This window comes from Salvelinus fontinalis, chromosome 5 (genome assembly GCF_029448725.1).
Source record: "Salvelinus fontinalis isolate EN_2023a chromosome 5, ASM2944872v1, whole genome shotgun sequence".
In the NCBI taxonomy this organism is placed as follows: Eukaryota; Metazoa; Chordata; class Actinopteri; order Salmoniformes; family Salmonidae; genus Salvelinus; species Salvelinus fontinalis.
The window spans coordinates 5940846-5960143 of NC_074669.1; the positions used below are offsets into that span (position 1 = coordinate 5940846).

Sequence of the window (19298 nt, forward strand, 5' to 3'; positions counted from 1 at the left end):
TGACTCTGGGTCAGTAGATAAAGGGCTTCATCTGACTCTGGGTCAGTAGATAAAGGGCTTCATCTGACTCTGGGTCAGTAGATAAAGGGTTTCATCTGACTCTGGGTCAGTAGTTTAAGGGCTTCATCTGACTCTGGGTCAGTAGATTAAGGGCTTCATCTGACTCTGGGTCAGTAGATAAAGGGCTTCATCTGACTCTGGGTCAGTAGTTTAAGGGCTTCATCTGACTCTGGGTCAGTAGATAAAGGGCTTCATCTGACTCTGGGCCAGTTGTTTAAGGGCTTCATCTGACTCTGGGTCAGTAGATAAAGGGCTTCATCTGACTCTGGGTCAGTAGATAAAGGGCTTCATCTGACTCTGGGTCAGTAGTTTAAGGGCTTCATCTGACTCTGGGTCAGTAGTTTAAGGGCTTCATTGCCTAAATCCTAAGTATCCCTTTAACCTTTAAACTGAGTTGTTAAGTGATTGCCCAGTGATTATGCTCTGAGGAGAGATACGTATTTTATTATGCCTTTTGAAAGTGTTTTGTGAAACATTTATTTTTGACAAAACTCCAGGACATTTTCCTATTTAAACCGGTCCTTTACCTCCAGTGTCCTGGTCAGGCCCTGAAAACACCCTCCAGACAGAGTATTCTACTACCAGGGATGGACAGAATTTATTGCATTTATTAATTTTACATTTACATTTTAGTCATTTAGCAGACACTCGTATCCAGAGTGACTTTCAATTAGTGCATTAGTATATCTTAAGACAGCTAGGTGAGACAACAATATATTACAATCGTATCAAGTACATTTTCCCTCAACAAAGTATTTATCAATATTTTTACATATGCATTTATATTTAGTTCATTTAGCAGATGCTCTTATCACACCATAGTACTATCAGACTTCTGATATCATTGTTGTCATTTAGCAGACAGTCTTATCACACCATAGTACTATCAGACTTCTGATATCATTGTTGTCATTTAGCAGACATTCTTATCACACCATAGTACTATCAGACTTCTGATATCATTGTTGTCATTTAGCAGACATTCTTATCACACCATAGTACTATCAGACTTCTGATATCATTGTTGTCATTTAGCAGACAGTCTTATCACACCATAGTACTATCAGACTTCTGATATCATTGTTGTCATTTAGCAGACATTCTTATCACACCATAGTACTATCAGACTTCTGATATCATTGTTGTCATTTAGCAGACAGTCTTATCACACCATAGTACTATCAGACTTCTGATATCATTGCAGGGTGAAAGGGGGCCACAAAATGTGAACACTGTAAAAAATGGAATAGAAAACTATTTAGTATTTTGAAAATAAAAAATACAAAATGCAATGGAGTGTAGTTCAGCCCAGTGTAATTCAAATGACAAAATACTCAGAAGTAATTAAAATACATTTCAAAAAATACATTTCATTTCAAATTTCAAATACGTGTAACAGAAATAATAACCATCTCTGTCTACTACCCAACACTCTGTCATACTTCCTTATCAAAGAAACCACACCCCCTCTACATACAGAGAACCCCGTCAAGTAGGAAGCCACTCCCTGTCCTCTGGTGTAGAGTTCAATGAAACAGGAAGTCATCTTTGACACTGAACAGAAAGTAATCTATGACACTGCCATTGCTTAACCTACGGGAGAGAGCACCAAAATGGCAGAGAATCAGGAACTGTTCTGTTGCTCCATCTGTCTGGATCTACTGAAGGATCCGGTGACTACTGCCTGTGGACACAGTTACTGTATGGGCTGTATTAAAGAAAGCTGGGATCAGGATGATCTGAAAGGCTTCTACAGCTGTCCACAGTGCAGACAGACCTTTATCCCAAGGCCTGTTCTTAACAGGAGCACTGTGCTGGCTGAGGTGGTGGAGAAACTGAAGAAGACAGGACTCCAGGCTGCTCCCCCTCCTGCTCTGTACTATGCTGGACCTGGAGATGTGGTGTGTGATTTCTGTACTGGGACCAGAAAGCAGAAAGCCCTCATGTCCTGTCTGGCGTGTCTGGCCTCTTACTGTGAGACTCACCTCCAACCTCACTATGAATATCCTGCTTTCAAGAAGCACAAGCTGGTCAAAGCCACCACACAACTACAGGAGAAGATCTGCTCTCATCATGACAAACTGCTGGAGGTTTACTGTCGTACCGATCAGCAGTGTATCTGTCTGCTGTGTACAATGGATGAACATAAAGGCCATGATACAGTGTCAGCTGCAGCAGAGAGGACTGAGAAACAGGTAAGACCAGAACAACTTGTTGGTGACTGTCTGATAAACAAAGAATTAAAGATACAGTAGGAACTAAGACTGATTGAATATGAGATCATTCAAATGAAATGGATCCACAGCAGAATAAATATGAACACAAACCTTGAGTATATATTTTTTTATTTATCCTTTATTTAACTAGGCAATTCAGTTAAGAACAACTTATTTCTTACAATTAATTGTTTTACCTTTCAATAACTAAGTAAGTTGGTTAAAAACACATTCTTATTTACAATCACGGTCTACCAGGGAACAGCGGGTTAACTGCCTTGTTCAGGGAAAGAACAACAGATTTTTACCTTGTCAGCTCAGAGATTCCATCCAGCAACCTTTCGGTTACTGTCCCAACGCTCTAACCACTAGGCTACCTGCCACCTCTACACTCTAACCACTAGGCTACCTGCCACCTCTACACTCTAACCACTAGGCTACCTGCCACCTCTACACTCTAACCACTAGTCTACCTGCCACCTCTACACTCTAACCACTAGTCTACCTGCCACCTCTACACTCTAACCACTAGGCTACCTGCCACCTCTACACTCTAACCACTAGACTACCTGCCACCTCTACACTCTAACCACTAGACTACCTGCCACCTCTACACTCTAACCACTAGTCTACCTGCCACCTCTACACTCTAACCACTAGTCTACCTGCCACCTCTACACTCTAACCACTAGGCTACCTGCCACCTCTACACTCTAACCACTAGACTACCTGCCACCTCTACAGTCTAACCACTAGACTACCTGCCACCTCTACAGTCTAACCACTAGTCTACCTGCCACCTCTACACTCTAACCACTGGACTACCTGCCACCTCTACACTCTAACCACTAGACTACCTGCCACCCCTACACTCTAACCACTAGACTACCTGCCACCTCTACACTCTAACCACTAGACTACCTGCCACCCCTACACTCTAACCACTAGACTACCTGCCACCCCTACACTCTAACCACTAGACTACCTGCCACCTCTACACTCTAACCACTAGACTACCTGCCACCCCTACACTCTAACCACTAGACTACCTGCCACCTCTACACTCTAACCACTGGACTACCTGCCACCTCTACAGTCTAACCACTAGTCTACCTGCCAACCTCTACAGTCTAACCACTAGTCTACCTGCCACCTCTACACTCTAACCACTAGACTACCTGCCACCTCTACACTCTAACCACTAGTCTACCTGCCACCTCTACACTCTAACCACTAGGCTACCTGCCACCTCTACAGTCTAACCACTAGTCTACCTGCCACCTCTAAAAACAGATTTTTACTTGTCAGCTCAGAGATTCAATCCAGCAACCTTTCGGTTACTGTCCCAACGCTCTAACCACTAGGCTACCTGCCTAGTGGTTAGAGTGTTATCAAACATCCAATCAGCTCCCCTGATTTGTGTATTGTTAAAACTATAATCATTCAAATCAAATCAAATGTCATGTTATTGGTCACACACATATTTAGCATATGTTATTGGTGGTGTAGTGAAATGCTTGTGTTCCTAGCTCCAACAGTGCAGTAGCATCTAACAATTCACAGCAATAAACACAAATCTAAAGTAAAAGAATGAATATTTAAAATTTAGATTGAGCAATGTCGGAGTGGTGTTGACTAAAATCTAGTAGGATCACATACCAACATTATAATATAATTTCACACAGTCACTTCATCAACATTTTAATCCCTATCTTCTATGGGCCCTACGTCACATTACTATACTATTGATCTACTGGACAAATAAAGCTTGATAGTTCATTGAAGAGTGATTCTCCACAGAGGCAGCTGGGGATGAGTCAGCAGAAGGTCCAGCAGAGATTCCAGGAGAGAGAGAAGAAGCTGAAGGAGCTCCAACAGGCTGTGGAGTCTTTCAAGGTGAGTATTGTTGACCAGAGGAGACACACCATTTCACTTCTCTCCTCCAGTCAGAGAGAGAGGGAGAGGGGCCCCTCTCCAATCCCACTGACCCCACTGTTGGGAACAGGGTGTCTGGACCCCTTTCAGAGAATAGACTGCTTAATGTAACCGACGGGATATGAACCCAGGTCTACCGCAGGAGAAACCAACATCTTGACCAAGAGGACATTCCCTATTGGACCGAGGGCTGAGTTTGATGTCGCAGGCGTGGCTACATCATCACATAACCTTGAGTAACCATGACTGACTCATGTCCCCTATACATTAACATGGAGCTCTCTCTCAATTCAATTCACAGGGCTTTATTAGCATGGGAAACATATGTTTACATTGCCAAAGCAAGTAAAGTAGACCATCAACAAAAGTGAAATAAACAATTAGAAATGAACAGTAAACATTACACTCACAAAAGTTTCAAAGGAATAGAAACATTTCAAATGTTATAATTCAAGAGCAAACAGAGTGAGTCGTGCACCAGACCGAGTTCTGGAGGTGAAATGGAAATGAATGAGGGAGAGTTAAGTGAGGTAGAAGGTGTGGTGAAGAGCTCAGAACCAGAGCCTGGCATCAATGGACATGATAAAGAAGAATCTGGTGCAGTAGGAGTTACATTTTTGGAGAAAGTGGATCCATACCTTTTGGCAGATCCATTAGTGGTTTCAGGGTGGGTGGGAAAGGAGTTGGCTGCAGTTGAATCAGTGAAGGTAACCTAGGTAACCTGTAGTGGACTTGTGATATTTGTTTGTGTTTCTTCTGACCAGAGGGAGTGGGAGCTCCGTGTCACACAACTTGGGTCAAGATCTGTTTCTTGCTTCGCTCTTAGGAATAGGACACCATTGAAAGGAGTGATTTCTGGGGTAGTGTGGAGGTGGAGAAATTGAAGTTGAAGACTCCTGGTGTTTGTGATGCCCGCCGTTTGGTGTGACGCAGACCGGGTGGTGAGCGCGGTGAAACAGTGGAGTCACTGTCAGTCCTTTTGAGTTTTGAGTCTTTACCCGACAAAGTCATGTTAGGATATATCAGTTATCCTGTTAGAGTCTTTGTGTTGAATCCACTGAGCTGTTTCAGGTGCAACGTTTATGGTCAAGTTGCAGCAGTTTGTAGGAGGGAGATTCCAAGATGTGGGAAGTGTGCAGGAGGTCATGGGATAGAGGATTGTGTAATTTTAGTGGATAAAGTTGTGTCAACTGTAGGGGTGTCCATGTTGCTGGGGATCAGAAGTGCCCGGTGAGAGAGAGGCAGGTTGAGGTGGATAGAGTCAGAGTAGTGCAGAAGGTGTTGTATGCTGAGGCAGTGAAGAAAGTAGAGGAGGATGGGTCAAGGGTGAGGGATCCTGAGAGGATCCCTGTGAGTAGTAGATCTGTGCAGCACAGAGGGATAGGCCAACGAGTGATATATGCTTCAGTAAGGTTAGCTTCTTAGCGTTCATAGCAATGGTTATCAACTGTACCGCAGAAATGGAACCTAAATCACAGGAAATAGATGTTGTGGTGGCAGCTGCAGAGAAGTATTTGGTCATATGAGATTTGACTTCAGAAGAGTTCCAGGGTGTGTTGAGTGGTGGTGTCCCGTCCTCCCAGGTCGTTGGCATGGTGCAGGAGCAGATAGGGTCAAAGTAGTGGAATGGTAGGGTGGGTTTTTAATGAGTGTAGGGTTAGTTGGAAGGGGTTATATTTAGTATTATCATAATTTGTATCACAAAGTATCATGGATGTATATTATAGTCCAGTTGGGGGCGCTAATACAACATATTGGATGTCAACCGCCAGTAAACTCCAAAGAAGAAGAAACGTTATTATTATGTCTATGTACAGTGTTGTAATGATGTCACTCTCTCTCATTCCATCACTTTTGCTGTAGTTGGTTGTGTGGGTCTCTGGTTATGAATGGGGTGCTGACAGACAATCGTTGATAGATATTTATAGATTTCTGATCAGGACAACAATTGATTACGGGTGTATAGTGTATGGAACAGCAGCAAAGCCTTGTCTTCAGAAGCTGGACAGAATCCAGTATATAGCTTTAAGGATATGTATTGGTTTATTTAAATCAACATCTGTATGTGTCTTACTAGTGGAGGCAGGTGAGATGCCTTTGGATATACGGCGTAATAAATTGTCATTATCTTATTGGGTTGAAAGGCTGTGAGGTTGAGCATCCCACTGCTACTGTTCTAGATGACTGTTGGGAATATACTAGTAGACAAGGCTGTGGTTTTGGTTGGACAGTTGGAAAGCTTGCTGATGAGAGTGGTTTGAGGGAGTTGGAGGTTGGCCCTTCTGTGGTGATAGGGGAGGTTCCTCCATGGTTACTCCCAGATTCTGTTGTTGATCTAACCTTGGTAGAGAATAGGAAAGATTGGTCAGAAGTCAGTGATGAAGGGAAACTGTTTGACAGTTGAACTGTTGGTGATAATAGTTGTCCACCAGTGGGTGGAGGACATACAACCTGTTAGAATTATAGTATGCTCAGATTCTCTGTCTGTATTGAATAGTTCATCATCTGGTAAATCTAATAGGAGTGACTTACTATTGGAGGTATTAATGTTATTATGGAGAATTGAGAGAATGGGTGTAGTAGTGAGATACTGCTGGGTCCCAGCACATTCAGGTGTGGAGGTGAATGAAATTGAAGACCAGTTAGCTAAAAGAGCTTTGAAACAAGATATATTTGATATAAAATATATAATTACCTTGTCAGCTCAGAGGTTCAATCCAGCAACCTTTTGGCTACTGGGCCAACGCACTAACCACTAGTCTACCTGCCGCCCGTTCACAGATGCCTAGTTTCCGTTTACATGTAAGTCATTTAGCATAGGCAGGTTGCCGTAGTAACGGAGACTCCAGTGGGTAAAGGCTTGGAGGGCTCATCACAGGAAATATTACCTGTTACTGAGGAGGAGGCACTGATCAGGGAGGAAGTTCAGGGGGCAGACAGGGGAGGAGGAGGACGGTACTGTGCCAATGGAGGAGGAAGGGGGATGAGTCTGCGGAGGAAGATGCCTTGTTTTCAGACGGCTCATTGGATCCAGAGCTGACAGCCAGTCAGGCAGAGGGCCCAGTATATATCTGGGCTCTGAGGGGTGGGTTAGGAAGTTCTGGGAAGGAGTGTCACAAGTGGTGGTGTCGAGGCTGACAAAGTGGAAGTGGCTCCTCTCCCAAGTGTCACACAGAGGGAGGGTGCTGATCATCAACAACTTGGCAACATCCTCCCTATGGCAGAAACTGGCCATTCTCAACCCCCCGGTGGTCTGCTTGTGGAACTACAGAGCAACTTAGTTAATTATTATCTGGTCGGGGAGTCACTGGCTGAGGGTGTTGGTGATGTACCTGCTTGTCCAGGAGGGGGGACAAGGCCTGGTGGACCTGGAGAGCAGGTTGGCAGTGTTCTGAATCAAAGTGGTGCAGAGGCTACTGTACATACTGTCTCTCTCTCTCTCTCTCTCTCTCTCTCTGTCTGTCTGTCTGTCTGTCTGTCTGTCTGTCTGTCTGTCTGTCTGTCTGTCTGTCTGTCTGTCTGTCTGTCTGTCTGTCTGTCTGTCTGTCTGTCTCTCTCTCTCTCTCTCTCTCTCTCTCTCTCTCTCTCTCTCTCTCTCTCTCTCTCCCTCTCCCTCTCCCTCTCCCTCTCCCTCTCCCTCTCCCTCTCCCTCTCCCTCTCCCTCTCTCTCTCTTAACAGAGCTCTGCACAGGCAGCAGTGGAGGACAGTAATCAGATATTTGCTGAGCTGATCCGCTCCATTGAGAGAAGGCGCTCTGAGGTGAAGGAGCTGATCAGAGCCCAAGAGAAGGCTCAAGTGAGTCAAGCTGAAGGACTCCTGGAGCAACTGAAGCAGGAGATAGCTGAGCTGAGGAAGAGAAGCACTGAGCTGGAGCAGCTCTCACACACAGAGGATCACATCCATTTCCTCCAGGTAACTAAACTGCCTTGTTACATGTGATATGAAATTAATTTAATGTGAAACTATTCATCTCAATCATTATGTTGTCCCCCGCCTCTGTCCGTCCCTCCCCCGCTCTGTCCATCCCTCCCCACCTCTGACCGTCCCTCTCTCCCCCCGTCCCTCTCTCCCCACGTTCCTCCCTCCCCCTCTCTATCCGTCCCTCTCTCCCTCTCTCTGTCCGTCCCTCTCTCTGCCCCTCTCGCTCTCTGTCCCTCTCTCTCGCTCTCTGTCCCCCTCACTCTCTCTCTCTCTGTCTCCAGAGTTATCAGTCTCTCTCCAGTATCAGTGTATCTTCAGACTTACCCAGCATCGTTGTCCGTCCTCTTCAGTACTTTGAAGATGTGAGTAAGACTGTGTCTGAGCTGAGAGAGAAACTAGAAGACTTCCTTAAAGGAGAATGGACCAAGATCTCCACTACAGGTGTGTTGAAAATAATAACAACATCAACTTTAGACCGTTGAAAGTTCCCTACTAGTCATATACATGTGGAATATGGTATGATGATAACATTCCCTCTCTCTGTCAATGTGTTTGTGTGTCTGTAGTGAATATAGTGGATGTTGTACTGCCTCCAGAGCCCAAGACCAGAGAACAGTTTTTACAATGTGAGTGTCTTTATTGTGAAGTAACTAACAGTCTCTTTTTACTGACACTCCTAACAATCCCACTCGAAATATATAGAAATATTAGATCTAATCAAAGACTGGGTATCTATCTGACTCCTCATATTTCTCTGATTTGAGCTCTGCTGTGCTCTAATCAAAGACAGGGTAGATACAGTATCTGACGTAACTTATTGTTCTAACTCCCCTCATTGGTCTCTGCTCTGCTCGTCTCCCAGATTCCTGTCAGCTCACACTGGACCCAAACACAGCACACACACACCTCTCTCTGTCTGAAGGGAACAGAAAGGTGACCTATACAGGCCAAGTCCAACCATATCCTGACCATCCAGACAGATTCACCAACCAGTACCAGGTTCTGTGTAGAGAGGGTCTGTCTGGACGCTGTTACTGGGAGGTGAAGTGGAGTAGTTATGTTATTACAGCAGTCTCATATAAAGACATCAGCAGAACAGAGACAGATAATATATTTGGATACAATGACAAGTCCTGGAGTTTACAGTACTATAGAGGTGGTTATTGTTTCAGACACAATAATGTTGTGACTAAAGTATCAGACCCTCAGTCCTCCAGAGTAGGAGTGTACCTGGATCACAAGGCAGGTACTCTGTCCTTCTACAGTGTCTCTGACACAATGACCCTCCTCCACAGAGTCCAGACCACATTCACTCAGCCCCTCTATCCTGGATTTCATCTCTGTGGTACTGCTGAGCTGGTTAAACTGTAGTAGGGTCCACATAGATACTAGTCATGCTGGTGCAGTCTATAGCTGAGCTGGTTAAACTGTAGTAGGGTCCACATAGATACTAGTCATGCTGGTGTAGTCTATAGCTGAGCTGATTAAACTGTAGTAGGGTCCACATATATACATGTCATGCTGGTGGTGATGGTCCCCAGATGTGATGATTCATTCTGCTCTGTTTTATATTCAATGATTTGACTGATTTGATCTTCAGATGTTATGAATAAAAATTCAATACATTCATATTTTTTTAAGTGCAATGTTTTAATCTTGTACATTTCCATGAATCATGATGTATGGTGTTGATGTATATTGGTTGTCATTCAGAACCATTGATATGTTTTCTCAATTGGTTCTCTGTCTCTATGTAATTTTCTTCAGTGGCATTGAACAGGTAGTATCACTTACTAACTAACTAAACTATATAGGATGGACACAGATTAATCCTAGTCCTAGACTAAAAAGTATGTTCAATGTAGATGTCCGGGAAACCGGCCCTAAATTTGGCATCTTTCATCCTCCCATACTGCTCAGTCAAGCAACATTAAACCTGTCCAGCAGGTGGTGCTATTGACCAAACAATAAAACTATCAGATATCTTGACTTGCCACTCAGTATATCAGTAATGTTCAGAATAGTACTTTAATAAGGGATGACAGTTACTTCAAATGGATTGTGATATATGTATTGCCGATTTCATTTTTTGTTTCGATACAAATTTCCCCAGAATGGGATTTATTGAGTGAGGGATTCCAGGAGGGGTTAGGGTACTATCTTCCTGATCTGGTAACTCTTCCGAGAGGTCGCCAGTAACATAAGGGAGTTATCATGGAAGGTGTTGTCAGATCGTGTCTTAATGCATGGAAGGAATAATTTGACCACAAACAGTGTGTGTGAACCTCAAAACCCTCCCTAACCGGCTGAAGAAAGAGCGACAAAGGCGTGCAAAACGACAGTGCCTTTTAGCACTTCTGTCTGAGTCTGAGCCATAGGCCGGGTGTGCGGGCGGCAGGAGTGCTGAGAGCGCGTGTTGTGTGAGCGTGGACAGAGAGATAACGGCTCAGGTGAGATACTCGTTCGTGTACGTGAGAGAAACAGATTTATCTATTAGGATATTGAAATCTGGACATTACCAAGGGCCATCAAATGGGACAGGCAAGAGTTACATGTGCCGTTGGGAAGATAACTGTGAAGACGATCTGAAAAAGAGAGAGATCCGGAAGAAAGGGGGGGGGGGGGGGGTTGGTCTACACACTGTGAACAATTTGGACTAAGTATGTATTGAGATACTGATCTTTGATTACCAGGACACTCGTGACAGGAAAACAGGGGCAGAGGGGGGCTGTAATGAGAAGAGTTATTACCGGCAATAAAAGGATGAAAATGAAGGAGAAGGAGACCAGCATAATTTGGGCATGGAATGTAACGGATGGACGGTTCCCCAGTTTTAGTCGCATCAAGGGTGGTGTGAAGTTATTAAACATGTTTAACTTCAACATTTCTTCTCTTTCCTTTTCAAGTCAATATGTTTTAAGGTTTTGTGGAACATGAGACTGATCATTGTGTGTTATGGGTTAGATGGAATGATATATGTGCAAATGTATATATAGCAGGAGGCGAGGTGTTTCAGACAGAATGTTTACATAGGGTTGTTAAGTGATGGAATGTGACTGCAGTGGAGATCTGTGGGGGCTCATAAAGTAAGGTTGTGCTGATAGAGGAATATCATTCCCAGAGACTGAATATTGTTACAGGAGATAGCTCATAGGAGAGGGAGGACGGCTAACTGTACACAATATAGGGACTATTATGATGTTAACATATATTTTCCCTTCTATGTGCAAAAATAAACAAATTACAAAGTACATTTGTATATTTACCCAAAGACCAGGACCCCAGGAAACTGGTAATTTTCCCTTCGAACACATGATTCACAACGTGATTCAAAAACAACATGTTAAATCAAAAATAAACACATTTGAATAACCAATCAACTTATCTCATGAAGCAACGGTTAAATAGAGTAGAAACTGGTGTTTCTCATTCATTTTATAACTAAATCCCACCTGTTTCTATCATTTCTAGTGAGATTGATCTGGTCTCACCAGAAAGCCAGGACACAGGGCATTCGACAACATTAAATATTTCCTTTCTTTCCCTGTCCTTCAGAAACCATTTCAAAACCTTCCAAACATTTACATCCTTCTTCATACACAATTTACAACTGAATTGAAAAGACCCCATCCAAAATAAATCCCACACTATCAACACAACTAACGTATATTCATAACCAGTCAATTGTGTGTGCGTGCTGGTGAACCGTAGGTCAAAAACACACATGAACAGGCCTCACTTTTCTGGAACTCCGTTTATGGCCTAATCCAGATACTTTTATACTTAAAACTGCCGAATATCCCTAACTGCTCTCCCCAAGACCACAGTCTCCGGGGACATTCCAACGAGAGATAATGAAACCCCCTTTTCTGGAAAAGAAAGTGTACATTTCGTTAGCATTTACTATGTTACATTTTAATCAGCAAGCCAAAGGTATTAATTATAAACCAAACATGATAATTGTAAATCCACTGTCCTTACTCTAATCATTAAATGTTTGTTTCAATCCACCAATGTTTATGTATCTTTAATTTGGCATGTCCTATTCTCCATAACCACCACACCACAATGTTCATGAACTAACTGAAACAATGTCAACAAGTTCATTTTAGGTTTAGTAACACCTCTGCTAATTCCTCGTTACCCCTCCACCCTTTCATACATTCTAGAAATCTATTTCAGAATAAAACCACATCAAATGTAAATCTATTTCAGAATGAAACTACATAAAATGTAAATCTATTTCAGAACAAAACCACATCAAATGTAAATCTATTTCAGAATGAAACTACATAAAATGTAAATCTATTTCAGAACAAACCACATCAAATGTAAATCTATTTCAGAATAAAACCACATACAACATCTCATGAGATAAAACCCCCCAAGGCTTTCTGAGTCTGCAAGGAGTGTTTGGCCAGATCATTTAAATGTGTTACCTTTAGAATCCATTCCCCTTTCATTTCGCCTAGATTCTTCAACCCAAAATATGTTTTCCTATGGCAAATTTAGCCAATTTCTTATCATAAGGAATCCGCAATATTTGATCCCTGGCCTCTACTAAAAAGTTGGGTAAGACGTGATCACATACGTCTTCCTTCACATAGAAACTGTGATTTCTATGAACCACTATCGATGGAACTGAGGCTATACACCGATATGTGACATTTCCTCTCCTGCTGCTCTCAAAAGGATTTGTTGTTGCTCTTTTGTAAAAGATGCAAACGCATGTATAGCGTCATTTCCTTCGAATGCAGCAGGTTCCAGTCCCACTTTACACTCCCTTCTCCAATGACCAATAGCCCCACACCTAAAACAGGACTCTGTCTGCCTACGCTTTGATATTTTTCCACTACATTTCTTTGGTTTACCTTGGCCATTGAAACTATAGTTAGTGACTTTCCTGTGGGCCTGATAACCCCTCACACGTCTGTGAAGTGAGCAGAGTTATATTCCACTCTCAAAATATCTTGCTCTATTTCATCCACAACCTCCACAATTGTCGTTTTGATCAACAGGTTTCAAACCTTCCATCAAAGCCGAAGTACAAATTCTATCAATGTACTCCCGTACCCAGTCTTTTGGTAGCTGAGTACATCTATTAATTCCCCATATCTGAGTAGAATTGGTACAATGCTCGCGCTTCTTTCAGCGACTCCATGGCTTTATTAAAATCCTCTAGCTCCATCTTACAGGGAGAAACAGGGCCGTTTGTTGACATTTCAATAGTTATTATTCCCAAACCTTTCCCTTCTAAAATACACACCTTCTATTAACTATTTTCCAAGGCAGCGCTACCCACTTCCCCGGATAATAAATAATTGGTCACGGCACTTAATACCTTGAATTAGAACCTATACTATAGCGTCTGCAAATGTATTACTGGAGAATACGGATTACTTAATGTCTTATTCCAGTATTGCACCTCAAATATCACTATTATTGATAACCCATATTACCAAATTATTCACACTTGTCTTCCTATTTCCACATAATCTTTCATAACAGTTCAACTTTTCTGGGTTCCTACCTGCACCTTGCTCAGTCTCCCCTGTCCTTTCCAGGTCCTTTTATTTTACCTAAGAGGGCACAGAGAGAGTCTCCTTCTCATCTTCCACCTCTATTTCTCTCTTTATTTCCACCATTCCCGACACTATATTACCCACTGGTGTATGGTGAAGGTTTTGTAAACCATTCCACCTTCTTCCTGTCTGACTTTCCATTGTCTTTCTTCAACATTCCTCTAGTTTTCTTTATACTTTTCAACAATGCTTCTGCTTTGAACATTTTTATCACATCGTTGTTCCTTTTCTTTCCTGTGTCGCTTGTTTTATGTTTTTTTATTAGAGTTTCCATTTCCTCACATACTGAGACATCAAATGTTCCCTTAGTGCCCATTTTCCTGCTGCGTTTTTCCCAGTTCTAAACATTTATATTAGTTCTTCCTTACATAGGGGATGCCTTACATTCCTTACATTTGGTCTTCCTACCGTCAGTCTCAGTTGTATTCCTTTTCCTGTGTTAGGTCTGCTACTTACTAGTATTTTCTTTAATATTAGTCTACTGACAGTTTATATTTTTATTATTGCTGCTCTTTCATTTATTATCTTCCTTATTTGTTCTAACGCTGCTGATATTCTTGTTTCCAGGTTTATTTTCTGTTTATTCCTTCAGCTTCCTGCGATATTCCTTGCTCCCTTGTTTTGTTTTATTGTGCTATTCACTTTATTAAAACTACTCTCTTTCTCTTGTTCTTAGATTTCTCCCTCCTGGTCCAGGGCCAAACCTTCCTAACAGTCCGTTAAGCCCTGGATGTCTTGACCTTCTCTTGTTCATAGATTTCTCCCTCCTGGTCCAGGGCCAAGCCTTCCTAACAGTCCGTTAAGCCCTGGATGTTTTGACCTTCTCTTGTTCATAGATTTCTCCCTCCTGGTCCAGGGCCAAGCCTTCCTAACAGTCCGTTAAGCCCTGGATGTCTTGACCTTCTCTTGTTCATAGATTTCTCCCTCCTGGTCCAGGGCCAAACCTTCCTAACAGTCCGTTAAGCCCTGGATGGCTTGATCTTCTCTTGTTCTTAGATTTCTCCCTCCTGGTCCAGGGCCAAAACTTCCTAACAGCTCGTTAAGTCCTGGATGTCTTGACCTTCTCTTGTTCATAGATTTCTCCCTCCTGGTCCAGGGCCAAAACTTCCTAACAGCTCTTTAAGTCCTGGATGTCTTGACCTTCTCTTGTTCTTAGATTTCTCCCTCCTGGTCCAGGGCCAAAACTTCCTAACAGCTCTTTAAGTCCTGGATGTCTTGACCTTCTCTTGTTCATAGATTTCTCCCTCCTGGTCCAGGGCCAAACCTTTCTAACAGTCCGTTAAGCACTGGATGTCTTGACCTTCTCTTGTTCTTAGATTTCTCTCTCCTGGTCCAGGGCCAAACCTTCCTAACAGCTCGTTAAGTCCTGGATGTCTTGACCTTCTCTTGTTCTTAGATTTCTCCCTCCTGGTCCAGGGCCAAACCTTCCTAACAGTTCCCTCCTATTTATATCCACGTTATTTTGCTTTCTCCGATTATTGCACTCGGTCTATTGGTAATTACCTGTCTCTAGGTTTTTATAATTGTTCTCTCTTTTTGAGTATCTGCTTATTTCAAATGTTATTACTTCTATGTTTCTCGGTACTGTATATTCTTCTACCTTGCAGAACAGTATGCAATTTGTAATGGCCTTACTGGGCAATCGCTGATATCGTCATGACATTTATTACCATTTTATTTTGTGATGTATTTTTTATTTATCCTGACTGTTCAAACTTCTAGCATTATGTTACTTCAATGGTTATTCATGTACCATTCACACTTGCCTCCTTTAGTGTGGGACTGGGTGCGTCCGCCCTACCAGGTCACAGTCAAGTGACGGTCCGGTAGAAGTGTGCAACCCCTTCCCCACCAACAGCAGAGAACTTTTACACTCACTTTTACACACCTCTTACGCTTTCCTAAACGACCTGCAAATTCAGCCTTTTTCTGATACACTTCCTCGTCACAGAAAAAAAGCGGTTTTATACAGGGTTTTACCTGTCTGAGCAGTCCTTTGCTGATTCACTTCCTCAACACAGCCAAGCGGTAACCACAGGATATTTGCCTATCTGAGTAGTCTAAAATTGATTCACTTCCTCTGCACAATAGACGGTAAACATAGGTCTTTTTGCCTGTCTGAGCAGTCCCCTATCGATACATTTCCTCAACACTATAGGGCAGTAACCACAGGTCTTTTATTTCATTAATTCTATTCGACCATGCAGATGGACTGTTGACACTCCAAACTGGATGGAACAGAACAGTCAACAGGACAGATGAATGAGATGGAATAAATGCCACCAGATGTGCGACTGAGCGAGCTGGATGAATTGAATGACCCACCTGACTCGGACTCATTCAATAAGATGAATGGGTTGGGTCAAACAGTCTAAACAAACAAGTCTGGCAAAACTGAATCAGAAACACAATCCTAACTCAAACAGACTGAACAAACAAGTCTGGCAAAACTGAATCAGAAACACAATCCTAACTCAAACAGACTGAACAAACAAGTCTTGCAAAACTGAATCAGACAACACAATCCTAACTCAAACAGACTGAACAGACTGGTCAGATGAACCACCTGAACAAGACAGGAGAATAACCCCACTCAACTGAACCATCCAAAACAGATGAAACACACAACCCCCAATCTGCAGCGACCACACTAATATATATGTTATACTTTCACTGTTGCAACCCTGGTTCCAACCGCCATGTCTTTGTGAGATGCAGAGTAGGTGAACAGATGATCTCTGCATGTGTATTTCCCACCGTGAAGCATAGAGGAGGAGTGATGGTGCTTTGCTGGTGACACTGTCAGGAATTTATTAAGAATTCAAGGCACACTTAACCAGCATGGCTACCACAGCATTCTGCAGCAATACGCCATCCCATCTGGTTTGCGCTTAGTGGGACTATCATTTGTTTTTCAACAGGACAATGACCCAACACACCTCCAGACTGTGTAAGGGCTATTTGACCAAGAAGGAGAGTGATGGAGTTCTGCATCAGGTGACCTGGCCTCCACTTGATTTGTTTAACACGTTTTTGGTTACTACATGATTCCATATGTGTTATTTCATAGTTTTGATGTCGTCACTATTATTCTACAATGTAGAAAATAGTAAAAATTAAGATAAACCCTTGAATGAGTAGGTGTGCCCAAACGTTTGACTGGTACTGCATGTTAAGGGGATTGTTCACCCCAATAGAAAGGTTCATACCTCTAAATACCATCTTATTAGATGGAGCCATTTCCCCCCATTAGTTTGGGATTCAGACCTGCAGTCATCTTGATTTCAGACCACTTTGGAGAAGTGTTCCACAGGCAGTAAATCTATTGTAGAATAAATGGAACTTTGATCAATTTCATTTTATTAACATGGTTTATGTGTGTTCTATCAGTAATGGGGTAAACTGGATATTAAAATGACAAATCCATAGGTGCGTACCAGGTCAGGGGAGTTCATCTCTGCTCCCAGCATCCCTGGGACAGTACTGATCAACATAGCTGACCTGATGCAGAGGTGGACCAGTGATGTTTTCCTCTCAGTGGTGAGACCTGCCCTTCCATTTGACACACCTTTACATGATAAGATCATACAAGACGTTACAGGTTCATTGCATGTGGAAACAGACCTGCGTTCAAATACTATTTAAAATAATGTTGACTATTTAATAATCAGTGGTTGATTGAGTTTGTTGTAATGGAACCAATAGAAAAGTCCTAAAAGTACAAACAAATCCAACCCACCTGGGGGACTAAAGGAAATTCTCAAAGTATTTGTAAGATCTTAAATAGTATTTACTCTGCATGCAGAATTCTGCCCAAAATATCCTCACCAGTGTACAACGTAAAACACCAAATAATGCATGCAGAGCAGAATTAGGCCGCAACCTGCTAATGATCAAAATCTAGAAAAAGAGCCGTTAAATTCTACAACCACCTAAAAGGAAGCGATTCCCAAACCTTCCATAACAAAGTCATCACCTACAGAGAGATGAACCTGGAGAAGAGTCCCCTAGCAAGCTGGTCCTGGGGCTCTGTTCACAAACAGACCCCACAGAGCCCCAGGACAGCAGCACAATTAGACCCAACCAAATCATGAGGAAACAAAAAGATAATTACTTGACACATTGGAAAGAATTAGCAAAAAAACAGAGCAAACTAGAATGCTATTTGGCCCTAAACAGAGAGTACACAGTGGCAGAATACCTGACCACTGTGACTGACCCAAACTTAAGGAAAGCTTTGACTATGTACAGACTCAGTGAGCATAGCTTTGCTATTGAGAAAGGCCGCCGTAGGCAGACATGGCTCTCAAGAGAAGACAGGCTATGTGCACACTGCCCACAAAATGAGGTGGAAACTGAGCTGCACTTCCCAACCTCCTGCCAAATGTATGACCATATCAGAGACACATATTTCCCTCAGATTACACAGATCCACAAAGAATTCGAAAACAAACCCGATTTTGATAAACTCCCATATCTACTGGGTGAAATACCACAGTGTGCCATCACAACAGCAAGATTTGTGACCTGTTGCCACAAGAAAAGGGCAACCAATGAAGAACAAACACCATTGTAAATACAACCCATATTTATGCTTATTTATTTTCCCTTTTGTATTTTAACCATTTGTACATCGTTACAACACTGTATATAAATATGACATTTGAAATGTCTTTATTCTTTTGGAACTTGTGAGTGTAATGTTTACTGTTCCTTTCTAATTGTTTATTATCCATTTCAATTGAGTTGGCAATGTAAACATACCAATAAATGCCAATAAAGCCTTTAAATTGAAATTGAGACAGAGACAGAGAGGGGACATCAGGTAAAGTTGTGGAGATGAGGGAATATGTGATCAGAAACCCTCCAGTCTGGTTAACCACAGTTAGGTCCAGTATGGACTGTCAATACAAGTGACCATTTAGAATGTGACCCAGTTCAATGGGTCTTAACAGAACTAGGGGGTGTCAGCCATGAAGTTGTCTAAACACAACTGGAATATCATTAGGTTGTGATTCATTGTTAATGGATTTTCAATCAGGAACACAGAGGAACAACCTGACAACACACATAACAAAATAACAATAACAACAAAGAGGAGGGAACCACTAAAGTTATTACCATATTGTCATGTTGTAATGACAGGGAGAAACAATCTAACATCTAGAACACTACTTCAGATCTGGTCTAAAGAAGCCTAGTGCACTACGCAGGGAATAGGGAGCTATTTGGAACAGAGACACTAACTCCTGTATGAAAATCTCTCTCTCCCTCATCTGTCTGATATATCTGCCCATTTCCCCTCCCATCCTCCCTTTTCATTCTATTCTATCAGCCACACCACTAGCTCACCTCCACACAATCCATTTACAAGTTAAAGACACACCTTGGAATAAATAACAAAGGAAAAGTATTACTAGATGAAGTTTAGTGTTGTATTTTTTATTTCCCATCACCATAAATCATATTTAATCACTGAACAGTAGCAGACCTAACTTCATCTGTTCCTGACTCTGGATAGTGGATTAAAAAGACCATCAATCTCCAATGATATTAAAGTACTATTCTGAACATTACTGATAT

General features: G+C 42.3%; 1 protein-coding gene across 2 annotated transcripts; it reads left to right on the plus strand.

Moving 5' to 3' along the window:
- The first annotated feature begins 1648 nt into the window (after positions 1–1648).
- LOC129854967 (tripartite motif-containing protein 16-like) lies at positions 1649–9762 on the plus strand. Of its 2 annotated transcripts, none has more exons than XM_055922179.1 (6): positions 1649–2255; positions 4077–4172; positions 7891–8124; positions 8484–8574; positions 8700–8759; positions 8996–9762. In XM_055922179.1, the coding sequence occupies exons 1-6, from the start codon at positions 1674–1676 to the stop codon at positions 9502–9504; spliced, it is 1572 nt and encodes a 523-aa protein (XP_055778154.1). In that variant the 5' UTR covers positions 1649–1673; the 3' UTR covers positions 9505–9762. The 2 variants fall into 2 exon arrangements, with proteins under 2 accessions (XP_055778154.1, XP_055778155.1); XM_055922180.1 differs by having other exon boundaries at positions 1653–2255; positions 8415–8574.
- The last annotated feature ends 9536 nt before the right edge of the window (positions 9763–19298 follow it).

Bases quoted from the DNA above. Each gene is read 5' to 3' on its own strand.
- LOC129854967 (XM_055922180.1), top strand. From the start codon at position 1,674: ATGGCAGAGAATCAGGAACTGTTCTGTTGCTCCATCTGTCTGGATCTA. The intron at 8,125-8,414 runs GTAACTAAACTG...CTCTGTCTCCAG, and splicing joins ATCACATCCATTTCCTCCAG to AGTTATCAGTCTCTCTCCAG. The intron at 8,575-8,699 runs GTGTGTTGAAAA...GTGTGTCTGTAG, and splicing joins GACCAAGATCTCCACTACAG to TGAATATAGTGGATGTTGTA.